At 41.9% G+C, this 24,552-nt stretch overlaps 1 protein-coding gene across 1 annotated transcript in view; it reads left to right on the top strand.

The window, feature by feature from the left end:
* LOC126152249 (uncharacterized) overlaps positions 1 to 24,552 on the top strand; it is a 555,653-nt gene that overhangs the window by 507,004 nt on the left and 24,097 nt on the right. The window contains 2 exon segments of the mRNA XM_049915995.1: positions 18,489 to 18,614; positions 18,655 to 18,828. Of these exon segments, the coding sequence (XP_049771952.1) occupies positions 18,489 to 18,614; positions 18,655 to 18,828 (300 nt within the window).

Here is a 24,552-nt window from a genome sequence, read left to right as displayed (position 1 = left end):
ATCCATGCCCGAGGCAGGATTCGAACCTGCTACCGTAGCGGTCGCGCTGTTCCGGACCGAAACGCCTAGAACTGGTCGGCCACAGCGGCCGGCCAGAATCTCCGATATTTTGAGCAATAGCCAATACCTTTAAACCTCAGATTCTTTGAGGAATCGTACTCCCGTATATAAAATAGCTTCAAACGTCTGATATAAGTCAATATGTTAAATAATATTTGAGTTTAAGTAGGTAAGCGAGAAAAAAAATTAGAAAACGTTCGAAATTATGTTTAAAGTTGGAAGTTTTTAAGTTCTCCTGTTCAAAAATGATGGATGAATATGGCCTGGGTTATCTGCACGCTCTGAATTATGCTGTCGAAGTTTCTAACTCTAATGCTTGTCTTATTGCGTTAAACATCTAGGGTAAGATTGTAGCATTTAATCATTAGATTATAACAGCATTTTGAATTTTTTTAATTCGTTTGTAGCCGAGCGGCTCTAGGCGCTACAGTCTGGAACCGCGAGACCGCTACGGTCGCAGGTTCGAATCCTGCCTCGGGCATGGATGTGTGTGATGTTCTTAGGTTAGTTAGGTTTAAGTAGTTCTAAGTTCTAGGGGACTGATTACCTCAGAAGTTGAGTCCCATAGTGCTCAGACCCATTTGAACCATTTTTGAATTCGGTCAATAATTATATGAAATATTGAAAATAAAATTTCAGTTGTCTGTGGAAGCCGTCAGACAGACAACCTGCAACTGGGGTTATGAAACACGAACGATGACCCGGGTTAGTTGATTCCCAATATAGATGGGTTAAATAAGAAATCTAAACGTTCACAAACATAATTCTCTGAATACAGTCAAATGGGAAATTCTTGGTTAATTTATTTTTAATTTTTTGGAAAGCTGTCTGAAGCCTTTTAAGTTCCAATAAAATACTGTAGACACGGGAATTGCCTGTTCCGTATACAGGATGTAAGTGCAGGTGCCTTAATATGTATTCACATCATTGTGCTGGTTGTTTTCTTCTCTGTGTATTATAGTCTTCCCATAAACATGCCTCATAATTTACTATGTGATGTTTCCTGCACAATCCTAACTGCATCACTAGGTGGACTACGGTTGTTAGTACAGACTGACCGTTTTGCATCCACGCGTAAGTACCTCAACACCTGGCCTGCTCCGCAGAGGAAAGAAAGCATTAATGGCTTGCTCACTCCACATATACCTGGGAATACAAAGTAACGTAAAAACGTACTTCTCAGAATGATTATCAGTCCGCAAACGAAGCAGGTACTGATTTTTTTGAGTACACTGCTCTCTGTCACCAATAAAAATATCTGCATTTATATCTGTTACACCCCTTATACAAAACTGTGTCCTTGAAGAACTGAAGTAAGAATGAAAAAAATGTTGAAATGTGTGTTAAATCTTATACGACTTAACTGCTAAGGTCATCAGTCCCTAAGCTTACACACTACTTAACCTAAATTATCCTAAGGACAAACACATACACCCATGCCCGAGGGAGGACTCGAACCTCCGCCGGGACCAGCCGCACAGTCTGACTGCAGGCCCTACACCGCTCGGCTAATTCCGCGGGGCTAGGAATAATGTGGGAGGGTACACAAGACGTGTGGAATAAATAAATTTATTAGCTTTTGTGTTTAACAACAGTGCCAAAATCCTTCACTTCCCTGCACTGGAAGAAAAAATGAGCTGATTGTGAATAATTTCAGACTATCAGCATTTATGAAGTTAGCAAAACGCCGTGCAAAATCCTTCAAAACAAATTTTGAAAAACTTAAGAAGGTCAGTAAATTACAATATCCTTTTGTGGTAATACAGAAAAATGGCTGTGATGAAGAGACCGACGAACTCGGAGCAAGGAATTTCAAAATGGCCTGTGACTAGAGATTTATTCTATAAGGAGGTCATATTGTTATTCCCTGACTAGCTGTAAAACTGCAACACTGCAATGAAGCAACAATGTTCCCGTGGGGTCGAACGTATGGAAATTGAAGCATCTGTGTCAGTTTGTGAAAAAACGAATTTTTTATGTTTTATTTGATTAATCGTTTCGATCATTTGAGAAAATCGTCAAATCTATCATTTTGACCTAATGAAAAGTACATGTTTTTACACCGTTTTACTAAGACAGACAGAGCGAGACATTATGATAATTAAAGAAGTGTAGTAACGAAATAACACATATAAAAAAGTATTACGATTGAAGAAATACCATTTCTACAATTCCGAACACTGGATCGCTGTTTCCTTCAATATTACCGTATCACACTTCATCAAGAGCGTCTAGATCTGCCCAAAAAAGGATGAAATACAAGAAAAAAATTTGGACCCTCAAACCACCATGGTCACTAGAGAAACTGAAGTAAGATATGCATAACAAAACTGAGACACATAAAGTAATAACGAGGAAAGGAATCTCCTTTTTTATAATCTACCTGCACGAACGAAAGATTCCATGAGAGGCTCTTTGAAGCATCGCTTAAAAGAAAAAATGGCGGTCAGGAGTTATTAGAAATTAGAAATCGTCTTAACGAGATTAATATTAAAGACTTGAAACGTCCCCTTAGAACAAATTATACAAGACTGTGCTTAAACTGACACACAATGTTTTTAGCGCAACGCAATCTGACTATCAAAGATCCCTGCAAAAGAATGGCCCTGAGTAATTTTAACCTATACCTTTCACAAATCACTTACCTCACAAAAATCTGCGTTACTCGAACTACTGCAATACAGCGAGCACCACTATTGCCAGCTAAATAAAAGATTCAAACTACAGAAGGCACTAACTACTGATAGGGATAGTTAGCAAATGAAAGATTTTAATAGAGAACAAACAATGTATTTACCTTAATAGTCATAATATATATAGCAGACTTACAGACTAACGAACATTGCTGGGAGATACCGTTAGAGCAAAGATTCTACACTACTGGCCATTACAACTGCTACACCACGAAGATGACGTGCTACAGACGCGAAATTTAACCGACGGGATATGCAAATAATTAGCTTTTCAGAGCATTCACACAAGTCTGGTGCCGGTGGCGACACCTACAACGAGCTGACATGAGGAAAGTTCCAACAGATTTCTCATACAAAAACAGCAGTTGACAGGCGTTGCCTGGTGAAACATTGTTGTGATGCCTCGTGTAAGGAGGAGAAATGCGTACCATCACGTTTCCGACTTTGATAAAGGTCCGATTGTAGCCTATCGCGATTGCAGTTTATCTTATCGCGACATTGCTCCTCGCGTTGGTCGAGATCCAATGACTGTTAGCAGAATATGGAGTCGGTGGGTTCAGGAGGTTAATACGGAACGCCGCGCTGGATCTCAACAGCCTCGTATCACTAGCAGTCGAGATGACAGGCATCTTATCCGCATGGCTGTAACGGATCGTGCAGACACGTCTCGATCCCTGAGTCAACAGATGGGGACGTTTGCAAGACAACAACCATTTGCACGAACAGTTCGACGACGTTTGCAGCAGCATGGACTACCAGCTCGGAGACCATGGCTGCGGCTACCCTTCACGCTGCATCACAGGCGGGAGCGCCTGCGATGGTGTACTCAACGACGAACCTGAGTGCACGAATCGCAAAACGTTATTTTTTCGGATGAATCCAGGTTGTTTACAGCATCATGATGGTCGCATCCGTGTTTGGCGACATCGCGGTGAACGCACATTGGAAGCATGTATTCGTCATCGCCATACTGGCGTATCACCCGGCGTGATGGCATGTGGTGCCATTGGCTACACGTCTCGGTCAACTCTTTCTTGTTCGCATTGACGGCACTTGGAACAGTGGACGTTACGTTTCAGATGTGTCACGACGCGTGACTCTAACCTCTATTTTATCTGTGCGAAAACCTACATTTCAGCAGGATAATGCACGACCGCATGTTACAGGTCCTGTACGGGCCTTTCTGGATACAGAAAATGTTCGACTGCTGCCCTGGCCAGCACATTCTCCAGATCTCTCACCAACTGATAACGTCTGGTCAATGGTGGCCGAGTAACAGGCTCGTCACAATACGCCAGTCACTACTCTTGATGAACTGTGGTATCGTGTTGAAGCTGCATGGACAGCTGTACCTGTACACGCCATCCAAGCTCTGTTTGACTCAATGTCCAGGCGTATCAAGGCCGTTATTACGGCCAGAAGTGGTTGTTCTGGGTACTGATTTCTCAGGATCTATGCACCCAAATTACATGAAAATGTAATGACATGTCAGTTATAGTATAATATATTTGTCCAATGAATACCCATTTATCATCTGCATTTCTTCTTGGTGTAGCAATTTTAGTGGCCATTAGTGTAGAATCCCAGTACGAGAGGAAATGAGCAAAGGAAACAGGAGTAATTTTGTCTCAGAGTCGGAAACAATCTATTTTGATAGAATTAAAGAAAAATGGTTGACCTGGATTCCAATCAACAGTAGGTTTTCACGTGGAATATAGATGAATACAAGTGAAAAACGGAAGACACCTCTGCGTAAAATAAAAACTTGTATATCGTACCTTAACAGTTAGTATTTGCGTTCGAAACGCCGATTAGCTGGAGCACGTGTTTATACAAAACACTTCGGTTGAGTGAATCTGACTAATGCGCAGTCTCCTTCATAGCAGACATTTACTTGTAATTCTCAACACTTGCCGCGCGAACGTCCTTCATCGTATCTGAAGCGAAGTTTTATTCCCGGAAAGAGGGCTTTGGAAGTTGCTGGTGGCAACGTATCCAGTCTGGGCGTGCTGGCGTTTTAATTACGACGGAAATAATTAGAAGGGGGCAACGACCCCCAGAGCCATCTTGCGAAATTTAAATAAAAAAACGCGCCGCTGCGCTACGCGGCAATGAAACCTGCGAAATATTACGTGCAGCACCACGGCATTTAACGTGTAACAATGTGTGCAGGAATGTAGCCTGCGCAACTGAAGCTGTCTCGTGAAATATTTTACATTTTTTTCGCACCCACAAGAGGCGCATCTGGACCAGTTTCTGCCTTAACTTGTTCTAGACACGATAGACAGTTGCATCTTGCAGGGAGTATTTCAAAATTATCAAAACACGTAAATGAAAAAAAAATTACTATCGTCAAGGTATACTTCACTTAATACTGTTCTTGAAACTTGGTGAATATGCTTTCACAGAATAACTAGTTTCTATGTTTAAACGTCTGCTAATCCAGGTTTATTAGCTTTTCTGTTACCGTCTGCCGTGTGTCAAACAAACCTGTCATCAATTGCGCCACCCTTCTCTGTTGTGTTGTTGTTGTGGTCTTCAAGACGGGTTTGATGCAGCTCTCCATGCTACTCTATCTTGTGCAACCCTCTTCACTTCCGAATGAATACTTCATCGTACAGCCTTCTGAATCTGCTTACTCCCTCTACAATTTTCACCCCGCACGCTTTTCTTGCCGGCCGGAGTGGCCTTGCGGTTCTAGGCGCTGCAGTCTGGAGCCGAGCGACCTCTACGGTCGCACGTTAGAATCCTGTCTAGGGCATGGATGTATGTGATGTCCTTAGGTTAGTTAGGTTTAATTAGTTCTAAGTTCTAGGCGACTGATGACCTCAGGAGTTAAGTCCCATGGTGCTCAGGGCCATTTGAACCATTTTGAACACTTTTCTTCAGTGCTAAATTGGTGATCCCTTTTGTCTCAGAATCAACCGATCCCTTCTTTTAGTCGCGTTGTGCTACAAATGTCTTGCCTCCTCAGTTCTACTGTGCACCTCGTCATTAGTTGTATGATCTTCCCAACATTCTACTGTAGCACCGCGAAAGCGTCTATTCTCTTCTTGTCTTAACCGTTTATCGCCATATTTCACATCCACACATGGCTACACTCCAGACAAATACCTTCAGAAAAGACTTCCTAACACTTCAGTCTGTATTCAACGTTAGCTAATTTCTCTTCTTCAGCAACGCTTTTCTTAACTTATTGCCAGTCAACATTTTATATCCTTTCTACTTCAGCCATCATCACTCTTTTTCTGCCCTCATAGCAAAACTCATCTACTACTTTGAGTGTCTCGTTTCTTAATCTGATTAACTTAGCAGAACCTGATTTACTTCGAATACATTCCACTATCATTGATGTTCATCTTATATCCTCCTTTCAAGACACTGTACATTCCATTCAGCTGCTCTTACAAGTGTTTTGCTGTCTCTGGCAGAATTACAATTTCATCGACAAAACCTCAAAATTTTCATTTATTCTCCCTGAACTTTAATTCCTATTCCCGTTTTTTTTTCTTTTTTTTGTTTCCTTTACCGCTTGCTCAGTGTACAGACTGAATAACAAGGGGGATAGGTTACAACGCTGTCTCACACCGTTCTCAACCATTGCTTCCTGTCCATGCCCCTCAACACTTATAAAGGCTGTTTGCTTTCTGTACAAATTGTTGATAGCCTTTCGCTCCCTGTGTTTTACTCCTCCTGCCTTTAGAATTTCAAAGAGAGTATTACAGTCAACGTTGTCAAAATCTTCCTCTAAGTCTACAAACGCTATAAACATAGGTTTGTCTTACCTCAGCCTATCTTCTAAGATAAATCGTAGGGTCAGTATAGACTCGCGTGTTCCTACATTTATCCGTAATCCAAACAGATCTTCCCTGAGGTCAGCTTCTACCAGTTCCTCCATTCTTCTGTGAGGAATTCGTATTAGTATTTTCCAGCCACGACTTATGAAACTGATTGTTCGTAATTTTCACACCTGTCACCAGCTGCTTTCTCTCGAATTGGAAGTATTACATACTTCTTGGAGTAGGATGGTACTTCGCTTGTCTGACAAATCTTGCACCCCAGACAGAAGGGTTTTTCATGACTGGCTCACCCAAGGTTATCAGTAGTTCTGACGGAATGTCGTCTACTCCTCGGTCTTGTTTCGACTTAGGTCTTTTAGTGCTCTGTCAAATTCTTCTCGCAGTATCATATCTCCTATCTCATCTTCTTTTATGTACTCTTCCATTTCTACAATATTGCCTTCTGGTTCATCTCCCTTGTATTGACCCTCTATATACCAGTTCCAACTTCCAGCTTTCTCTTCTTTGCTTAGTTTTCCATCTGCGCTCTTCATATTCATACAGCTGCTTCTCTTTTCTCCAAAAGTCTCTTTTATTTTCCTGCAGGCGTTTCTATTTATCCCCTAGTGAAACATGCTTCTAAATCCTTACATTTTTCCTCCATCTATTCCTGCTATGCCGTTCTGCACTTCCTGTCAGTATCATTTGTTAGACATTTGTATTCCCTTTCACCTCCTTCATTCGCTGCATTTTTTATATATTTTTCTTTTCATTAGTTATATTCAATATCTCCTGTGTTATCCAAGGATTTCTACTAGGCCATGTCTTTTTCCTACTGATTCTCTGCTGCCTTCACTGTTTCATCTCTTAAAGCTACCCGTTTGTCTTCTAATTTATTCGTTTCCGCTGTTATTGTCAACTTTTACCTAGTGCTTCCTCTTCCCAACAACCTCTGGTTCTTTCTATTTATCCATGTCACATTTCCTTAATTCCTACATATTTCGAATTTCTCCAGTTTAAATCTACAGTTCACACCAAATAACTGTAGTCGGAGTCCTCATTTGGCCCGGGAAATGTCTTATATTTTAAAATTCGAAATTTCTCTCTTAGCTTCATATAATCAGTTTGAAACCTTCTGGTGTCGCCAGGTTCCTTAACGTAGACAGCCTTCTTTAATTATTCTTAAACCAAGTGTTAGCGATGATTAAATTACTCTCTGTGCAAAATTCTATCAGGCAGCTTCCTCAGTCATCCCTTTCCCCCAATCCATATTCACCTACTATTTTTCTTTCTATTCCATTTCCTAATATCGAGATCTAAACCCCCATCACAATTGAAGTTTCGTCCCCTTTAACTATCTGGATAATTTCATTTATCTTCTCATATATTTCTTCATTTTATTCGTCATCCGCTAAGCTAGGTGTGATATTAACTTGTACTACTGTAGCAGCTGAATGATTCCTGTCACTCTTGGCTACTATAATTCGTTCACTATGCTGTTCATAATAGCTTACCCGCATTCCTATTTTGTTATTCGTTATTAAATTCACTCCTGAATTACCCCTATGTGAATTTGTATTTATAACCCTGTATTCACCTGACCAGAAGTACTTTTCCTCCTGCCACCGGACTTCACTAATCCCCACTACATCTAACTTCAACCTATCCATTTTTGTTTAAATTTTCTAACCTACCTGTCCGATTAAGGCATCCAACATTCTACACACCGACCCGTAAAACGCCAGTTTTGTTTCTTCTGTTGACGTCATCCCACCCAGAGATCCGAATGGAGAATTATTTTACCTCAGGAAAATTTTATCCAAGAGAATGTCATCGTCATTTAACCATACAGTAGAACTGCACGCCCTCGGGATGAAAAAAAAGGTTCAAATGGCTCTGAGCACTATGGGACTTAACATCTGAGGTCATCAGTCCCCTAGAACTTAGAACTACTTAAACCTAACTAACCTAAGGACATCACACACATCCATGCCCGAGGCAGGATTCGAACCCATCGAGCCCATCATAGACATACATCGTTTATAATATAATAGTTTCATTTTAGTGTACATTAGTATCTTTACAATATTCGGGTGCTAGACTCCTTTCAATACTAGCATACCATTGTGTGCTTTTCTTTGATCTGTCTGTCGTTTTAAGGAGCCTTTGCCGTGTCCGTAAATGGCTATGTTAACACAATTATTTGCACAGAATATTGTACAACATGCACTGTCAGTTTTTCTAATGGTGGAAACATTGTGCTATACAACTAACCTCTGGCGTAAGGGATTTTCTGTGTTCGGTATCTGTCTGTTGATTCTGTGCATCAGAAGAAAGAACAAACAGAACATGCGCTGTGGAAATAAAGTGATCCGCTAGGGTTGTAGTTTTCTGTTGGTCTCGCGGGAGCAACTCCAATGGACGCACCGATTTAATAACTGCAAGCCGCTTCGCTAACCGGAAAGAGATAGCTCGGAAAGTACTGTTGTGCGGGTAATTCACGAACTATACCGTCTATCATATCCAGCTGTGAGTGTGCGATCAGCCAAAACCCTATAAAAATAAATTTAAAAAAATACATCTCCGCTAATGGTGTACGCCGACATGTATATCCCTGTTTTTCATTACGAGCTATATGCAAACTATTTCTAGTAAATGGGTTCACATTCGGTTATTACGTGGCGAAATAAAATTTCTCACATTCACGGAAACTACGAAATGATGGAAATGTTGTTTTATATCGATGGTGTGCCGATCAAACGAGTGCTTGCTGCAGTCGATGAAATGCAACACACCAAAACACTTCGAGTACATTGTTTCAGAATTGATAAGTGAAATAAAAGAAAACACATTTCTGTGTGACGAAACGCTGTCCCTATGCAGCAGTTTTCCGCTGTAGGTCCTTGCATGATGTACCTCAGACGGCATCAACTAATCACCTCTAACAGTTGCACAAAATTCAGAATGAAAATATCACTATGCAGTAGGGCAGACTTACACACGGCCAACCGGTTCAGCTCATATTTTGCAGGTCTCTTCTGTACAACCTAAAATGAGAGATTCTAAGATATTTTGGCTCAATACTCCAGTGTTTTTGAGGAACGCAACCCTAAAGTTCATGACACGCAGTCTACTCGGAATTGGCAGGATCTATTCCTATAATTCGAGGAAATAAACTTTTACGACTGCTGCTTTTGTTCCTATAACATATACGCCGTTCATTGAAAGCGTCGCTGGCGCAGAGATGTCTGGCTGGGGAGCAAAGCACTTGCGTTCTATTTTCAAATACATTCCGCAGTATTTTTATTTGTATGTTTTCCGTACCGAAATTGGTAGGAACAGGATAATTAATAAGGTAAGTAAATCATTGATGATATGACAAGTAGCATCCACGTAGTTGTTCGAGGGATACTGAGGACATGTAACAGAGTGAGTAAAAGAGCCATTCTAAAGCATTCAGGATTAAAATTTTAATATTGTTGTACAATAATAACCGCTGCCAGTCACAATACATGGTGATTTTATTTAACATACCACCCGTTTCGGTCTTTTGTCCATCTTCTGATGGTTTACATTTCTTTACGCGTTTACATACTCAGTGATGGAGATAACTGATTAAATAAAAAAAAATGTGATGACGACTAAACCGACACAGCTGAAACAACTGCAAGTAGCTAAGCGAGGTGTGCTGAAAAATATTATAGAACTTGCGTACATGATTTCCACTTATCACATCTTTTTACAATTTTCCACTCAACGATCTATTTCATGTGAAATGGCAACTTCGACGAACAGCTGAAAGGTGTCGCCATGGCAGTCATCTTAGACCAGTACTGGCAAATTTCTTCATGGAACATTTTGAAGCAAAGGTACTGGTCTTGTCACCTTGTAAACCTAAGCTCTGGTACAGATACGTCGATGATACCTTCGTTTTGTCAAATTATGGTGGGGAACAGCCCCGAATGTCAACATAAAATTTACCATGAAGGTAGAAAAGGACAAACGGCTATCCTTTCTAGGTGTGCTGGTCACGAGGGATGGTCAAAACCTAAGACACAGTATGTATTGGTAACCGACACACACGGACTGATACCTGCGCAAGCTGTGAAGTCACCATCCGAGACGGAAAAGAGGGCATGATTAACACGCCAGTAACGCGAGCTAGACAAATACACTACTCGCCATTAAAATTGCTACACCACAAAGATGTCGTGCTACAGACGCGAAATTTAACCGACAGGAAGAAGATTCTGTGATGTGCAAATGATTAGCATTTCAGAGAAGGTTGGCGCCGGCGGCGACATCTACAACGTGCTGACATGAGGAAAGTATCCAATCGATTACTCATACACAAACAGCAGTTGACCGGCGTTGCCTGGTGAAACGTTGTTGTAATGCCTCGTGTAAGGAGGAGAAATGCGTACCATCACGTTTCCGACTTTGATAAAGGTCGGATTCTAGCCTATCGCGATTGCGGTTTATCGTATCGCGACATTGCTGCTCGCGTTGCTCGAGATCCAATGACTGTTAGCAGAATATGGAATTGGTGGATTCAGGAGGGTATTACGGAACGCCGTGCTGGATCCCATCGGCCTCGTATCACTAGCAATAGAGATGACAGGCATCTTATCCGCATGACTGTAACGGATCGTGCAGACACGTCTCGATCCCTGAGTCAACAGATGGGGACGTCTGCAAGACAACAACCATCTGCACGAACAGTTCGACGACGTTTGCAGCAGCATGGACTATCAGCTCGGAGACCATGGCTGCGTTTACCCTTGACACTGCATCATAGACAGGAGCGCCTGCGATGGTGCACTCAACGACGAACCTGGGTGCACGAATGGCAAAACGTCATTTTTTCGGATGAATCCAGGTTCTGTTTACAGCATCATGATGGTCGCATCCGTGTTTGGCGACATCGCGGTGAATGCACATTGGAAGCGTGTATTCGTCATCGCCATACTGGCGTACCACGCAACGTGATGGTATTGGGTGCCATTGGTTACACGTCTCGGTCACCTCTTGTGCGCATTGACGGCACTTTGATCAGTGGATGTTACATTTCAGATGTGTCACGACCCGTGTCTCTACCCTTCATTCGTTCCCTGAGAAACCCTACGTTTCAGCAGGATAATGCCCGACCGCATGTTGCATGTCCTGCACGGGCCTTTCTGAATACAGAAAATGTTCGACTGCTGCCATGGCCAGCACATTCTCCAGATCTCTCACCAATTGAAAACGTCTGGTCAATGGTGGCCGAGCAACTGGCTCGTCACAATACACCAGTCACTACTCTTGATGAACTGTGGTATCGTGATGAAGCTGCATTGGCAGCTGTACATGTACACGCCATCCAAGCTCTGTTTTGACTCAATGCCCAGGCGTATAAAGGCCGTTATTACGGCCAGAGGTGGTTGTTCTGGGTACTGATTTCTCAAGATCTATGCGCCCAAATTGCGTTGCAAATGTAATCACATGTCAGTTTTAGTATAATATATTTGTCCAATGAATACCCATTTATCATCTGCATTTCTTCTTGGTGTAGCAATTTTAATGGCCAGTAGGGTATGTGAGCTGCAGCACCTCAGACGCGAAATGCAACATCTGAAAAGCGCTCTGAGGAAAAATTTGTATTCCACCAGTTACATAAAAAGTGTCCCAGAGTCAAACACTCGGTGAAGTATTACATCGAAAAAAGAAATGTTGGGTATGGCCCTTCTGCCATACACTCCCAGTGACGGACATAATCGACCGTATACTGCGCAAACACGGAGTACAGACCTCTTATAACCCGACAAAGAAGATCAAAGAATGGCTCAGATAGGCAAAGGAGCAAAGGGACGCACTTACAGTGTCGGGAATATACTGAATACCATGCGCATGCGGAAAACATGTCGGAATGTCTGGGCGATAACTCAACAACAGAATCACCGGAAATAAGCGACATTGCAAGGTGGGGCAAGTGGAGAAACCGGCTGTAGCAGAGCAAGCGCTGTGTAAGGCCGACCACGCAGTAAAATTCTTGCTGTAGAGAAGAGCTATCACGCCCGCTTGTTCAGAGAAGCTGTAGGAATACACACAAATGAGAATAGCTTCAACAGGAAAGAAGGAAGTATCATGGTAAACAGATCTTGGCTTCTCATGCTGCACCGAACGACCGTTGCACGTAGCAAGGGGAGAACCGCACCAGTAATGACCTCGGAAAAGCACTTGGACGTTGGCGCGCCAGGTGCATATAGTCCTCAGCCGCGAGCTCGATTCCATCAGTAATCGACAGTGAAGCTTTGACCGGAGAACACGAGTAACGTCAGAAAAACCATGAAACAAACGTCGGCCGAAGAACCCGAGACGGAAGTCAACAGGTAGTTTGTCATTTCAGAGAGTGTTTGAAGCGGCCGAGGTCACGCGAGTCACAAGGAAAGATATAGGAGATTTAAGAAGGTTTTTCCAAAACCTCCCATCAATTCTCTTGGAGAAGCTCGAGTGACTTCTTGTTTTTTTTCACATTGTTATTTCATGTCGACGGTACATGCAACCCGGTCTTCAGCCTATTGACAGTAAAAGTTTAAGCAGACAAAAACAAAACAAGAAACAAACAGGGGGCTCTTCTTGGACATATGTGGCCTAGCTTTGTCCTGAAGAAGCCCTACCCCACACGAGAACCTGCCCCGCCGTTTATTCTCGATGGCCTGTTTGAGCTTCAGCAACGTGCTGCAGTAGTGTTCAACGATAACTTTTGCACCCCATGGTAACAAGTCCATGAGCACAGGTTCTTCTTCGTAGAAAAAGTAACCGGGCATCACTTTTCCTGCCTCTGTGGCAAATGGCCGTTTTTTGGAGCACCACACCATTTTTCGACATACACATCCGCTCACGGGAACTACATACAACACCGCTGCAGTGAAAGTCTCCTTTTCTGCTGGGTGTACCTTATAGTTTACGTGTGTCACGGATAGTTATGGAAAAAGCGGCGTGTTTTGTCTGTTCAGTGCAATAAAAAAAACCATGGGACATATCACATTCACTGTTACTCAGCTTTCCAACAACAGCGTTGTGAATGTACCTTACGTCGAAGATCTCGTCTATAGAAAGGTAAATATTAGCGTCGCCAATGTAGTTCTTGGTGCTTTGGATACTTTAAATGAGAAAATACTGACGGACAGCCGAACGTAGAATTCAGTTAACAATTTCTTTTTTTCTGAAATACGTATTCAGTACATACTGCAAATATTTTTGTTGCATTTTTGCACTCCCTTCGGAGTAAACTGCAGGAAGGTGGTTCTTTCTTAATATTAACACTCTAGGGATGTTTCTGTCAGTCCTATTTCTTTCAAGGAATGTTTAGTTCCTTCCAGGCTATATTCGTCGACACACGAACTCTGGTCATACTATGTTCTACAGTACGTGTTTCCAGTACCGGCCTCGATATTTCGTCATTAGGAGCATTTTTTGTGTTTTTTAAACATGCGGTCAACTCTGAGTGAACTATGTTACTTGGAAATCTTTTATTAGAAACTGTCCGCGGTTTGAAGAGAAGCTTTTACTTGTGTAACCTGAAAATGGTGCGTATTTCACTAGTAAATGCAATAATTATTAGCAAGTTTAACTTTTGTACTTCCACTGTAGTATGATTGTTTCTATTGAATACAGTACTACTGTCGTCTGGAAAAATAACTAGTTCTGTTTGTTTTATGTTAGGCGGAAGGTCGTTTACATAGCTGAGTAACAACAGCGGATGTAGGATTGACCCTTATGGAACTCCATACGTGATTTCTCTCCTGTCAGAAGAATCTCCCTTGGTTACTCGTATAACTTTTTGCAGTCTTTTGGTTAAATGATGTTTCAGTTAGATGACATTATCCATTGGTTTTCTATACCACCAGTTCCATAGACCTCAGTTTATCCAACAGAAGATCATGATTCACATAATCAAATGCCTTAGATAGGTCACAGAAAATTCTAATGTTGCTATTTTGTTATTTAGTGCTTTTAAAGTTAAAGTACTAAAGAAAGTAGATTATCTGCATGTAGCCATATTACTTGTCAATGTGTAATGTGAAAGTAAAATGATCTGTCTTACATCATTACGGTTAATCCTACAAATAACCCACGCACCGTTAAACTGACTAACTAACTAGCTAATTATCGTACATGTGGTTACAGTACAGACAAACTGCCTTTCATTAGACGTTTATTTTTTACCGAAAATATACACGGAACGAAATTTTCCCAAAAACATTTCTGCATTGTTATTAGTTCTGAATAACCGGTTTTTTCGTATTTGTTTGGTCTCCGTTATAACAGGTGTGTTTTATTGTTTAGTAATAACCGAGTGAAAAAACCGAAAGATTAATTAGCCATAGCAGCAGTGCTAAGATTTTTCGTTTTTAAATAAACTTTTTTAAAAAAAATGAGTAATTCTTATTCGTATAATTTGCATTGGTTTGAAATATTGTACTGTTATAGAAAATGAGAAAAGCGATCAGCGCTATTTTAATAACAATGCCGACAGAAACAAGCAACAGACACGTGGCTTAAAAAGTTGTACAGCATTGCTAAGTCATATAATCACGCCACCTAAAAGATGTAACAACCAAATCGTTAGACCGTGATAGTACCAATCGATGTTCTATGCATCCGAATCGTTAGACAATGACAGCTCCAATCGAAGTTTTATGGAGACCAAAAAGAGCACTATTGTGTAGTCAGCCAGTCTTGCCAAGAATTATGCATAAGAATAGAAACAAAGGTTAAAGAAATCGTGTATTGTTCGCAGACAGCTAGAAAATGTCAGTGTAGCTGAAATAGGCCTATCGAAAACACATAAAGCACTGAATAATATTAAAAAATTGCAGCGATTTGGATTCCTCTACTGACAGTGTCTCTGCAAGTCATTATCGTGTTGTGGGCCCTCAAGAATACAAAATAATGTCCCTGTTGCCGTGTGTCGTGACTGAAGATACGCATGTACGTGCAGTGTACAAGACATGCACCCACCTGGATCATATGGTCGTAGGTTCGACGTCGGACATCCGTTATACTGCAGAATGCCATCAACCAAAAAAAGCAAATGTTTTCACGGAGCAACATAGCAATGAAGTACAATGTTTCATATGCTTTAAAATTTTTAAGATTTGTCTGCCATTTCTCTGAAATAGTAAATAATGAAGGAAATTGTGGTTACAGTAATAAATTAAAAACTTGACAACAGTTACTTCATACAGTACTGGCCATTAAAATTCCTACACCACGAAGATGACGTACTACAGACGCGAAATTTAACCGACAGGAAGAAGACGCTGTGATATGCAAATGATAGCTTTACAGAGCATTCACACAAGGTTGGTGCCGGTGGCGACACCTACAACGCGCTGACATGAGGACAGTTTCCAACAGATTTCTCATACACAAACAGCAGCTGACCGGCGTTGCCCTGTGAAACGTTGTTGTCATGCCTCTTGTAAGGAGGAGAAATGCGTACCATCACGTTTCCGACTTTGCTAAAGGTCGGATTATAGCCTATCGCGATTGCGGTTTATCGTATCGCAACATTACTGCTCGCGTTGGTCCAGATCCAATGACTGTTAGCAGAATATGGAATCGGTGGGTTCAGAAGGGTAATACGGAACGCCGTGCTGGATCACAACGGCCTCGTATCACTAGCAGTCGAGATGACAGGCATCTTATCCGCATGGCTGTAACAGATCGTGCAGTCACGCCTCGATCCCTGAGTCAATAGATGGGGACGTTTGCAAGACAACAACCATCTGCACGAACAGTTCGACGACGTTTGCAGCAGCACGGACTATCAGTTACGAGACCATGGCTGCGGTTGCCCTTGACGCTGCGTCACAGACAGGAGTGCCTGCGATGGCGTACTCAACGACGAACCTGGGTGCAAAAACGGCAAAACGTCCTTTTTTCGGGTGAATCCAGGTTCTGTTTACAGCATCATGATGGTCGCATCCCTTTTTTGTCGAGATCGCGGTGAACGCACATTGGAAGCGTGTATTCATCATCGCCATACTGGCGTATCACCCGGCGTGATGGTATGGGGTGCCATTGGTTACAAGTCTCGGTCACCTCCTGTTCGCATTGACGGCACTTTGAACAGTGGACGTTACATTTCAGATGTGTTACGAGCTGTGGCTCTACCCTTCATTCGATCCCTGAGAAACCCTACATTTCAGCAGGATAATGCACGACCGCATGTTGCATGTCCTGTACGGGCCTTTCTTGATACAGAAAATGTTCTACTGCTGCCCTGGCCAGCACATTCTCCAGATCTCTCACCAATTGAAAACGTCTGGTCAATGGTGGCCGAGCAACTGTTTGGTCACAATAAGCCAGTCACTACTCTTGATGAACTGTGGTACCGTGTTGAAGCTGCATTGGCAGCTGTACATGTACACGCCATCCAAGCTCTGTTTGACTCAATGCCCAGGCGTATCAAGGCCGTTATTACGGCCAGAGGTGGTTGTTCTGGGTACTGATTTCTCAGGATCTATGCACCCAAATTGCGTGAAAATGTAATCACATGTCAGTTCTAGACTAATATATTTGTCCAATGAATACCCGTTTATCATCTGCATTTCTTCTGGGTGTAGCAATTTTATTGGCCAGTAGTGTAACTTAAAAACTTGACAACAGTGACTTTATAGTGTAGAATAAGAAGACAAAATATCTGATCTGCTGCCTTTGTTTACATAATATACCTTCATCTCCTTGTAACCCTTGAAAACACGAAAATTAAAGTGAAAACCAGAGTTCTTGAACCTCAGCTTTCATTCATTAGACCTGACTATTGGTAATGCCCAAATAGTGCTATGATCCGCTATTACAACATGATTTTTGAGCAGAGTTACAAAAAATTCGAATCAGTAAGAGAATTTTTAGTATTTCGAGAAAATCAGCGAAGGGGAATGGACTTGCTTTTATTTAAAAATTCTCCCACTCCATCATTGGCATGAACCAGCAACCAGTGTTTAGTAGTATTAGTTGAAAACAGTGGTTGCAGTTTTAGTTTTTTATTTATCAACTACATGTTTTACATTATTTAGGCATCTTCAGGCTAATCTTAATTTGGTATTTCTTAGGACGATCCTTTAGACAGTGTAGCTAAGGGGCATCGTCGAATACAACAGGCCACTGGTGGCCGAGCGGCTCCAGGCGCTACAGTCTGGGACCGCCCGACCTCTACGGTCGCAGGTTCGAATCCTGCCTCGCGCATAGATGACCTTAGGTTAGTTAGGTTTAAGTAGTTCTAAGTTCTAGGGGACTGCTGCCCTCAGATGTTAAGTCCCATAGTGCTCACAGCCATTTGAACCATTTGAACGACAGGCCAACATCGCCTTCGTTAACGTCAGTAAATACTTTCTAGATTGACGTAAGTGACTCCAAGACCTGCATAACGCATTCACCACTGACGTACTCGACGATGCCCCTTAGCTACACTGTCTAAAGGATCGTCCAAGAGTATCCAAATTAAGATCATCCTGGAGATGCCTGAATAAGGAGAAATCCGTAGTTGATAAATAAAAAACTAAAACTGCAACCAAGATTGTTTTCAACTAATACTAATATTCCTTTTATTTCCCTATTTAATTTAATATTTGAATTCTGTGTATCTTGAAACTGAGACAATTTTTTTCAATTTTTTTTTATTACAGGAAATAACAGGAAAAAATCGAAAGCCAGTTATTTCAGAAAAAGGTTATTTTGAGCGGTTTTAAACAGTCACGTTAAACTGGCGTGGAGGAAAACGATATAAACAAAAAGCGATTGTTTCACAATAACCGCCATCCCTAAATCTTACTACGCGTGCAACTGCAACGTGTCGATCGCCAGTGTTGGTTCACTTTATGTAGCCACGCCTGTAGTTATTACACTGGGTGGTGCGCACAGTGTCTTGTCCAGCCGCGGCAGGTTCAGACGCAGCGTGTGTCGGCAGGTCCCCCGGTTCGGACGGCAGCAAGAAGCAGCTGGCGTCCAACGACTCCTCGTCGTCCTCCTCGTCGAGCAGCAGCAGCAGCAGCAGCAGCTGCGGAGGCGGCGGGGGCGGCGGCGGAGGAGGGCGGTACCGGCGCCAGGGCGGGGGCGGCGGCGGCGCGCCCAAGCCGGGCACGGTGTCGGCGCACGTGTACCACACGTGGGACGGCCGCAACCGCGTACGCCGTTCCCGGTCCCTCCAGCTGCCCGAGACCAAGTCGCCGTCGCCGGGGCACGCGGGCCCGCAGCCGCCGCCGCCGGGATCTCAACCCGGCACCGTCAACACCACGCCCCCTGCCCCGGTAAGTCCCCTGTCGCAACTAGAGCTCCGCAAGCAGTCACACTCTTTACACCTCGCTGTGTCTTGTTTCAGTTATTTGACAGTTTCGCAAACTTTCTCAGGTAAATGTTCGACGTGTGTTGCACTGGAACGCTGTTTGACAATATGTAATTAGGAACTGGAACTACCTAGCTTATTTGCACACAGAAAAGAACATCTACTTCAAAACATGTTTTTTGACAGCATCTGGCATCCAACCTCAATAAATCATCAAATGTAAATCACTGAGATTTATTTGATTTATATATTGACGAGATAAGAAGAGGAAAGGTGAAATAAATTTAGGACTTAAATAGGATATAACATACCGTTAAATACGAGGGTCACTCCAAAAGAAATGCGCACTATTTTTTTTTAATCCATCTTTTATTCTACATGTTTGAAAGTTTTACAGTGTGTAGATACGTCCTTTAGGAACAATATTTTCATTTCTCCACATAATTTCCATCCCTCTCAACTACCTTCATCTACATCTACATCTACATGACTACTCTGCAATTTACATTTAAATGCTTGGCAGAGGGTTCATCGAACCACAATCATACTATCTCTCTACCATTCCACTCCCGAACAGCGCGCGGGAAAAACGAACACCTAAACCTTTCTGTTCGAGCTCTGATTTCTCTTATTTTATTTTGATGATCATTCCTACCTATGTAGGTTTGGCTCAACAAAATATTTTCGCATTCGGAAGAGAAAGTTGGTGACTGAAATTTCGTAAATAGATCTCGCCGCGACGAAAAACGTCTTTTCTTTAATGACTTCCATCCCAACTCTTTTATCGTATCTGCCACACTCTCTCCCCTATTACGTGATAATACAAAACGAGCTGCCCTTTTTTGCACCCTTTCGATGTCCTCCGTCAATCCCACCTGGTAAGGATCCCACACCGCGCAGCAATATTCTAACAGAGGACGAACGAGTGTAGTGTAAACTGTCTCTTTAGAGGACTTGTTGCATCTTCTAAGTGTCCTGCCAATGAAACGCAACCTTTGGCTCGCCTTCCCCACAATATTATCTATGTGGTCTTTCCAACTGAAGTTGTTCGTAATTTTAACACCCAGGTACTTAGTTGAATTGACAGCCTTGAGAATTGTACTATTTATCGAGTAATCGAATTCCAACGGATTTCTTTTGGAACTCATGTGGATCACCTCACACTTTTCGTTGTTTAGCGTCAACTGCCACCTGCCACACCATACAGCAATCTTTTCTAAATCGCTTTGCAACTGATACTGGTCTTCGGTTGACCTTACTAGACGGTAAATTACAGCATCATCTGCGAACAACTTTACGCCTTACGCCACCTTGGAACCAGCGCCTGTATGCCCGCACGGTAAAATTCTGGGCCAACCTGTTGGAGCCATTGTTTGGCAGAGTGCACAAGGGAGTCATCATCTTCAAACCTTATTCCACGAAGACAGTCTTTCAGTTTCCCAAAGAGGTGATAGTCACATGGAGCCAGGTCAGGACTACAAGGCCGGTGTTTCATTGTTGTCCATCCGAGTTTTGTGATCGCTTCCATTGTTTTTTGATTTATTTGTGGCCGTGCATTGTCGTGCAACAGCAAAACATCCTGCTTTTGCCGATATGGTCAAACACGACTCAGTCGAGTTTGAAGTTTCTTCAGTATCGTCACATATGCATCAGAATTTGTGGTGGTTCCACTTGGCATGATGTCCACAAGCAAGAGTCCTTCGAAATCGAAAAACACCGTAGCCATAACTTTTCCAGCAGAAGGTGTGGTTTTGAATTTTTTTTTCTTGGGTAAATTTGCATGATGCCACTCCATTGATTGCCTCTTCGTCTCTGGTGAAATATAATGGAGCCGTGTTTTAATGTGTGAAATCTTATGGGACTTAACTGCTAAGGTCATCAGCCCCCTATGCTTACACACTACTTAACGTAAATTATCCTAAGGACAAACACACACACCCATGCCCGAGGGGGGACACGAACCTCCGCCGGGACCAGCCGCACAGTCCATGACTGCAGCGGGAACCATGTCTCATCACCTGTCATAATTCTTCCAAGAAATTCATCTCCACCATTCTCGCACTGTTCCAAAAGTTCGCTGCATACGGTTTTTCTTCTTTCTTTGTGAGCCACTGTCAACATACTGGGAACCCACCTGGCGGCAAACCTTTTTTAACGCCAACACTTTCAGTATTCTGCAAACACTTCCTTCCCCTATCCCAACGGAGCGTGACAATTCGTTCAATGTCATGCGTCTGTCAGCAGTCACTAATTCGTTAACTCTCTGCACATTGTCTGGAGTGTGTGCAGTACGAGGCCTGCCGTTGCGAGGACAGTCCTCAATATTGCCGTGCCCGGTTTCATAACGTAACCTGCTTGCCCACCGACTAACTGTACCGCGATCGACAGCAGCATCTCCACACACCTTTTTCAACCTCTTGTGGATGTTTCCCACTGTCTCGTTTTCACAGCACGGGAATTCTATGACAGCACGTTACTTCTGACGAATGTCAAGTGTAGCAGCCATCTTGAAGACATGATGTGACGGCGCCACTCACTGGAACAGGTTTAACTAAGTTTGAAAACAAGTGGGAAGGATGTATCTACACACTGTAAAACTCTCACACATGCAGAATGAAAACTGTATTTTTACAAAAATAGTGTGCATTTCTTTTGGAGTGACCCTCGTACTCTATTGTTGCTGACGACCAGATAATGTTACAGAAAATAGAAGTTAATTTACACAGACAAAAACCAATATGTACGTCTACATCTACATGATTAGTCCACTATGCACATCAAAGTGCCTGGCAGAGGGTTCAATGAACCACCTTCAAGTTGTCTCTCTACCTTTCCACTCTCGAACGGCGCGCGGGAAAAACGAGCGCTTAAATTTTTCTGTGCTAGCCCTGATTTTTCTTATTTGATCGTGATGATCATTTCTTCCTATGTGAATGGGTACCAACAGAATGTTTTCGCAATCGGAGGAGAAAACTGGTTATTGAAATTTCGTGAGAAGATCACGTCGCAACGAAAAACGCCTTTGTTTTAATGATTATCACTACAATGCACGTATCATGTCTGTGGCACTATCTCCCATATTTCGCGATAATAAAAAACGAGCTGCACTTCTTTGTACTTTTTCGATGACATCCATCAGTCCCACCTGATGCGAATCTCACACGGCACAGCAATACTCCAGAAAAGCGTGGACAAGCGTGGTGTAAGCAGTCTCTTTAGTAGACCTGTTGCACCTTCTAAGTGTTCTGCCAATGAATCGCAGTCTTCGGTTTGTTCTACCCACAACATTATCAATGTGATCGTTCAAATTTACGTTATTTGTAATTGTAATCCCTAAGTATTTAGTTGAATTTACAGCCTTCAGATTTGTGTGACTTACCGCGTAATCGAAATTTAACGTATTTCTTTTAGTTTTCATGTGAATAACTTCACACTTTCCTTTATCGAGGGTCAAATGCCATTTTTCACAGCATACAGATATCTTATCTAAATCATATATGTAAATCATAATATATAATTTAAGTATACATAGTGATTCTTATTAGCGTTTAAAAACCTCGGAAGCGACGTATATGACCCTGAGAAAAGTAATTTGATGTAAGAGACATGGGACCGCAAACGCCCGGAAATATATCAAAAAGACAAACTGTGAACATGCGGCGTTGGATCCATAATATGGAGGGTACTTTTGAGCGCGTGTATGAAGGGATGATTGAGCGAGGCAGTACTTGCATTCAAACAAACTGTGCAAATTTCGAATCCCTTTCAAAATGTGATCCGTTCTAAATGTAGAAGGTGCAGAATTATTGTTCTCACTGTAACCAAGCAAAAGCTGTTCTTATTTTCTGTTTCTTTCTTATTGTCCCCTTTTTATTTTGTTACATACGTTATTTACTAAAGGAAATATACGTCTTTTACTGGTAAAGATGCAGTTCGGAAGCTTATTTAGTTCTGACGCAATATGACAGCATTTGGTTGTGCTGTACTTTGTAATAAATCAACGGGACACCACGAGACTAATAAATAAATTAATATATCAATACCTCAATGAAAACACGTAATTGTTTCACACAGTTAAAAAAAGTACTGCCTGCCAGACGCAAGACTCGAACCCTGAGCTCCACCTGCTAAAGTGGCGCACGTAGGTCTGGAGCCACACCGACGTGAATACTTGACTTGTGTTGGGATAATCAGGTGCGACAGACCGATAGCCTCAACTGCTGCACGTGTGGCGAGCTATGTCATCTGGTGACGTCACATGTTTTCAACACCTCTCATCCACTTCTGAGTACTTCCGATGCTTGCTGTCCCATGTGTGTTATACTAACTCACTTGTCTCAGCGTCATGTACGTCACTTCGGAGGCTTTTAGACGTTAATAAGAATCACCCTGCATCTGAACTGGCTTTCATAATCTAAAATAGTAATAAATGAAAAAATTTTAGAACCAGTATCCTACTTCAGTTATCTAGGATGTGATATTAGCTTTAACTGTGGCAAAGACATTGAGAAGAAGGTTAATACATTTCAAGCTATTTCCAAAATAACTGCTAGAACATTAGGAAGAAAAATAAGAAAGAAAACTCAGATGATATTCTATAAAATTATGGCTGTACCTATTCTGGTTTGTGCTTCCAAATCGTGGACAATAATAAAAAAAGAAAAATCGCGTGTACAAGTGGCAGAGATGAAGTTCATGGCATATATAAGGGGCTGTAATAGAATAGATATAACAAGGAATGAAACAATAAGATAAGATTTAAAAATCTTCTCGATTAATAATAAGATAGTAGAGAACAGAATGAAATCAATGGATTATGTAGACAGAAAGATAGGAAACAGGTTGCAAAAGAAAAATTATGAACTACCAGTTGACTGGTAAGAACTAGGTGCACCTCACAAGAGGCAGTTGGACTGTTGTATTTCTTGGTTTATTCTTCTGGTAGAGAAGGTGGTGTACCTGAAGGATAGTGTACCTAGGAATATATGACGTTTTCTGGTCGGTGTTTCAGTCAAGTGAATGATTTTAGAATCACATGAAGAAATGCACTCCTGAAACCGCCATACACATTTTCCAGCGTTTTTTGTTGTTTTTGTTGTTGTGAGAAATAAGGTTATGTTTCGTGTAACGTTGGTAAATTCTACTAGTTCTACATATTCAAGTAATGTGTAATATGTTAAAGCAGTCTTGAGGATACCGTTAAGTTTTCAATTAAAAAGTTTTGTGGTGCGTAAGATTAAGTATGTTTGTAAAATTGTGGATGGCTCAGATATACTTACTCGGTCGAGGGCAATCTTTTACCTTGAAAAGATAGGTGTTCCACCATGCAACATGTAATACTTGCAAATGAACTGGGTTTCTTTAATGTCTCAACACTCTGCCCTGTTTTGAAAATGGAAATTTGTGTTAGTTGACAAGAGTTACTATTTCAAAGTGTTTTTAACTTATAACTGGTTTTCAATAATATTTCTTGACTTCATTTCAGCAACGGTAGTTCGGTAATGAAAGTAAATCATTCTTAATCGATCATTACTATTCTCACAGTTTCGTAAGACTGTAATACTGTTTACTAAAGTTACTAACTGTTAAATATTTTTTTAGAAATAACAGCATAAACACATGTCAGAATGTGGTGCGGGTTCAAGTTTGTCAAATGAATTGATGAACATCTTCCGCATATAGTCCATCC

This window comes from Schistocerca cancellata, chromosome 2, assembly GCF_023864275.1.
Source record: "Schistocerca cancellata isolate TAMUIC-IGC-003103 chromosome 2, iqSchCanc2.1, whole genome shotgun sequence".
In the NCBI taxonomy this organism is placed as follows: Eukaryota; Metazoa; Arthropoda; class Insecta; order Orthoptera; family Acrididae; genus Schistocerca; species Schistocerca cancellata.
Note: the sequence above shows the minus strand (reverse complement) of the source record. Positions and strands in the feature narration are given on the sequence as shown.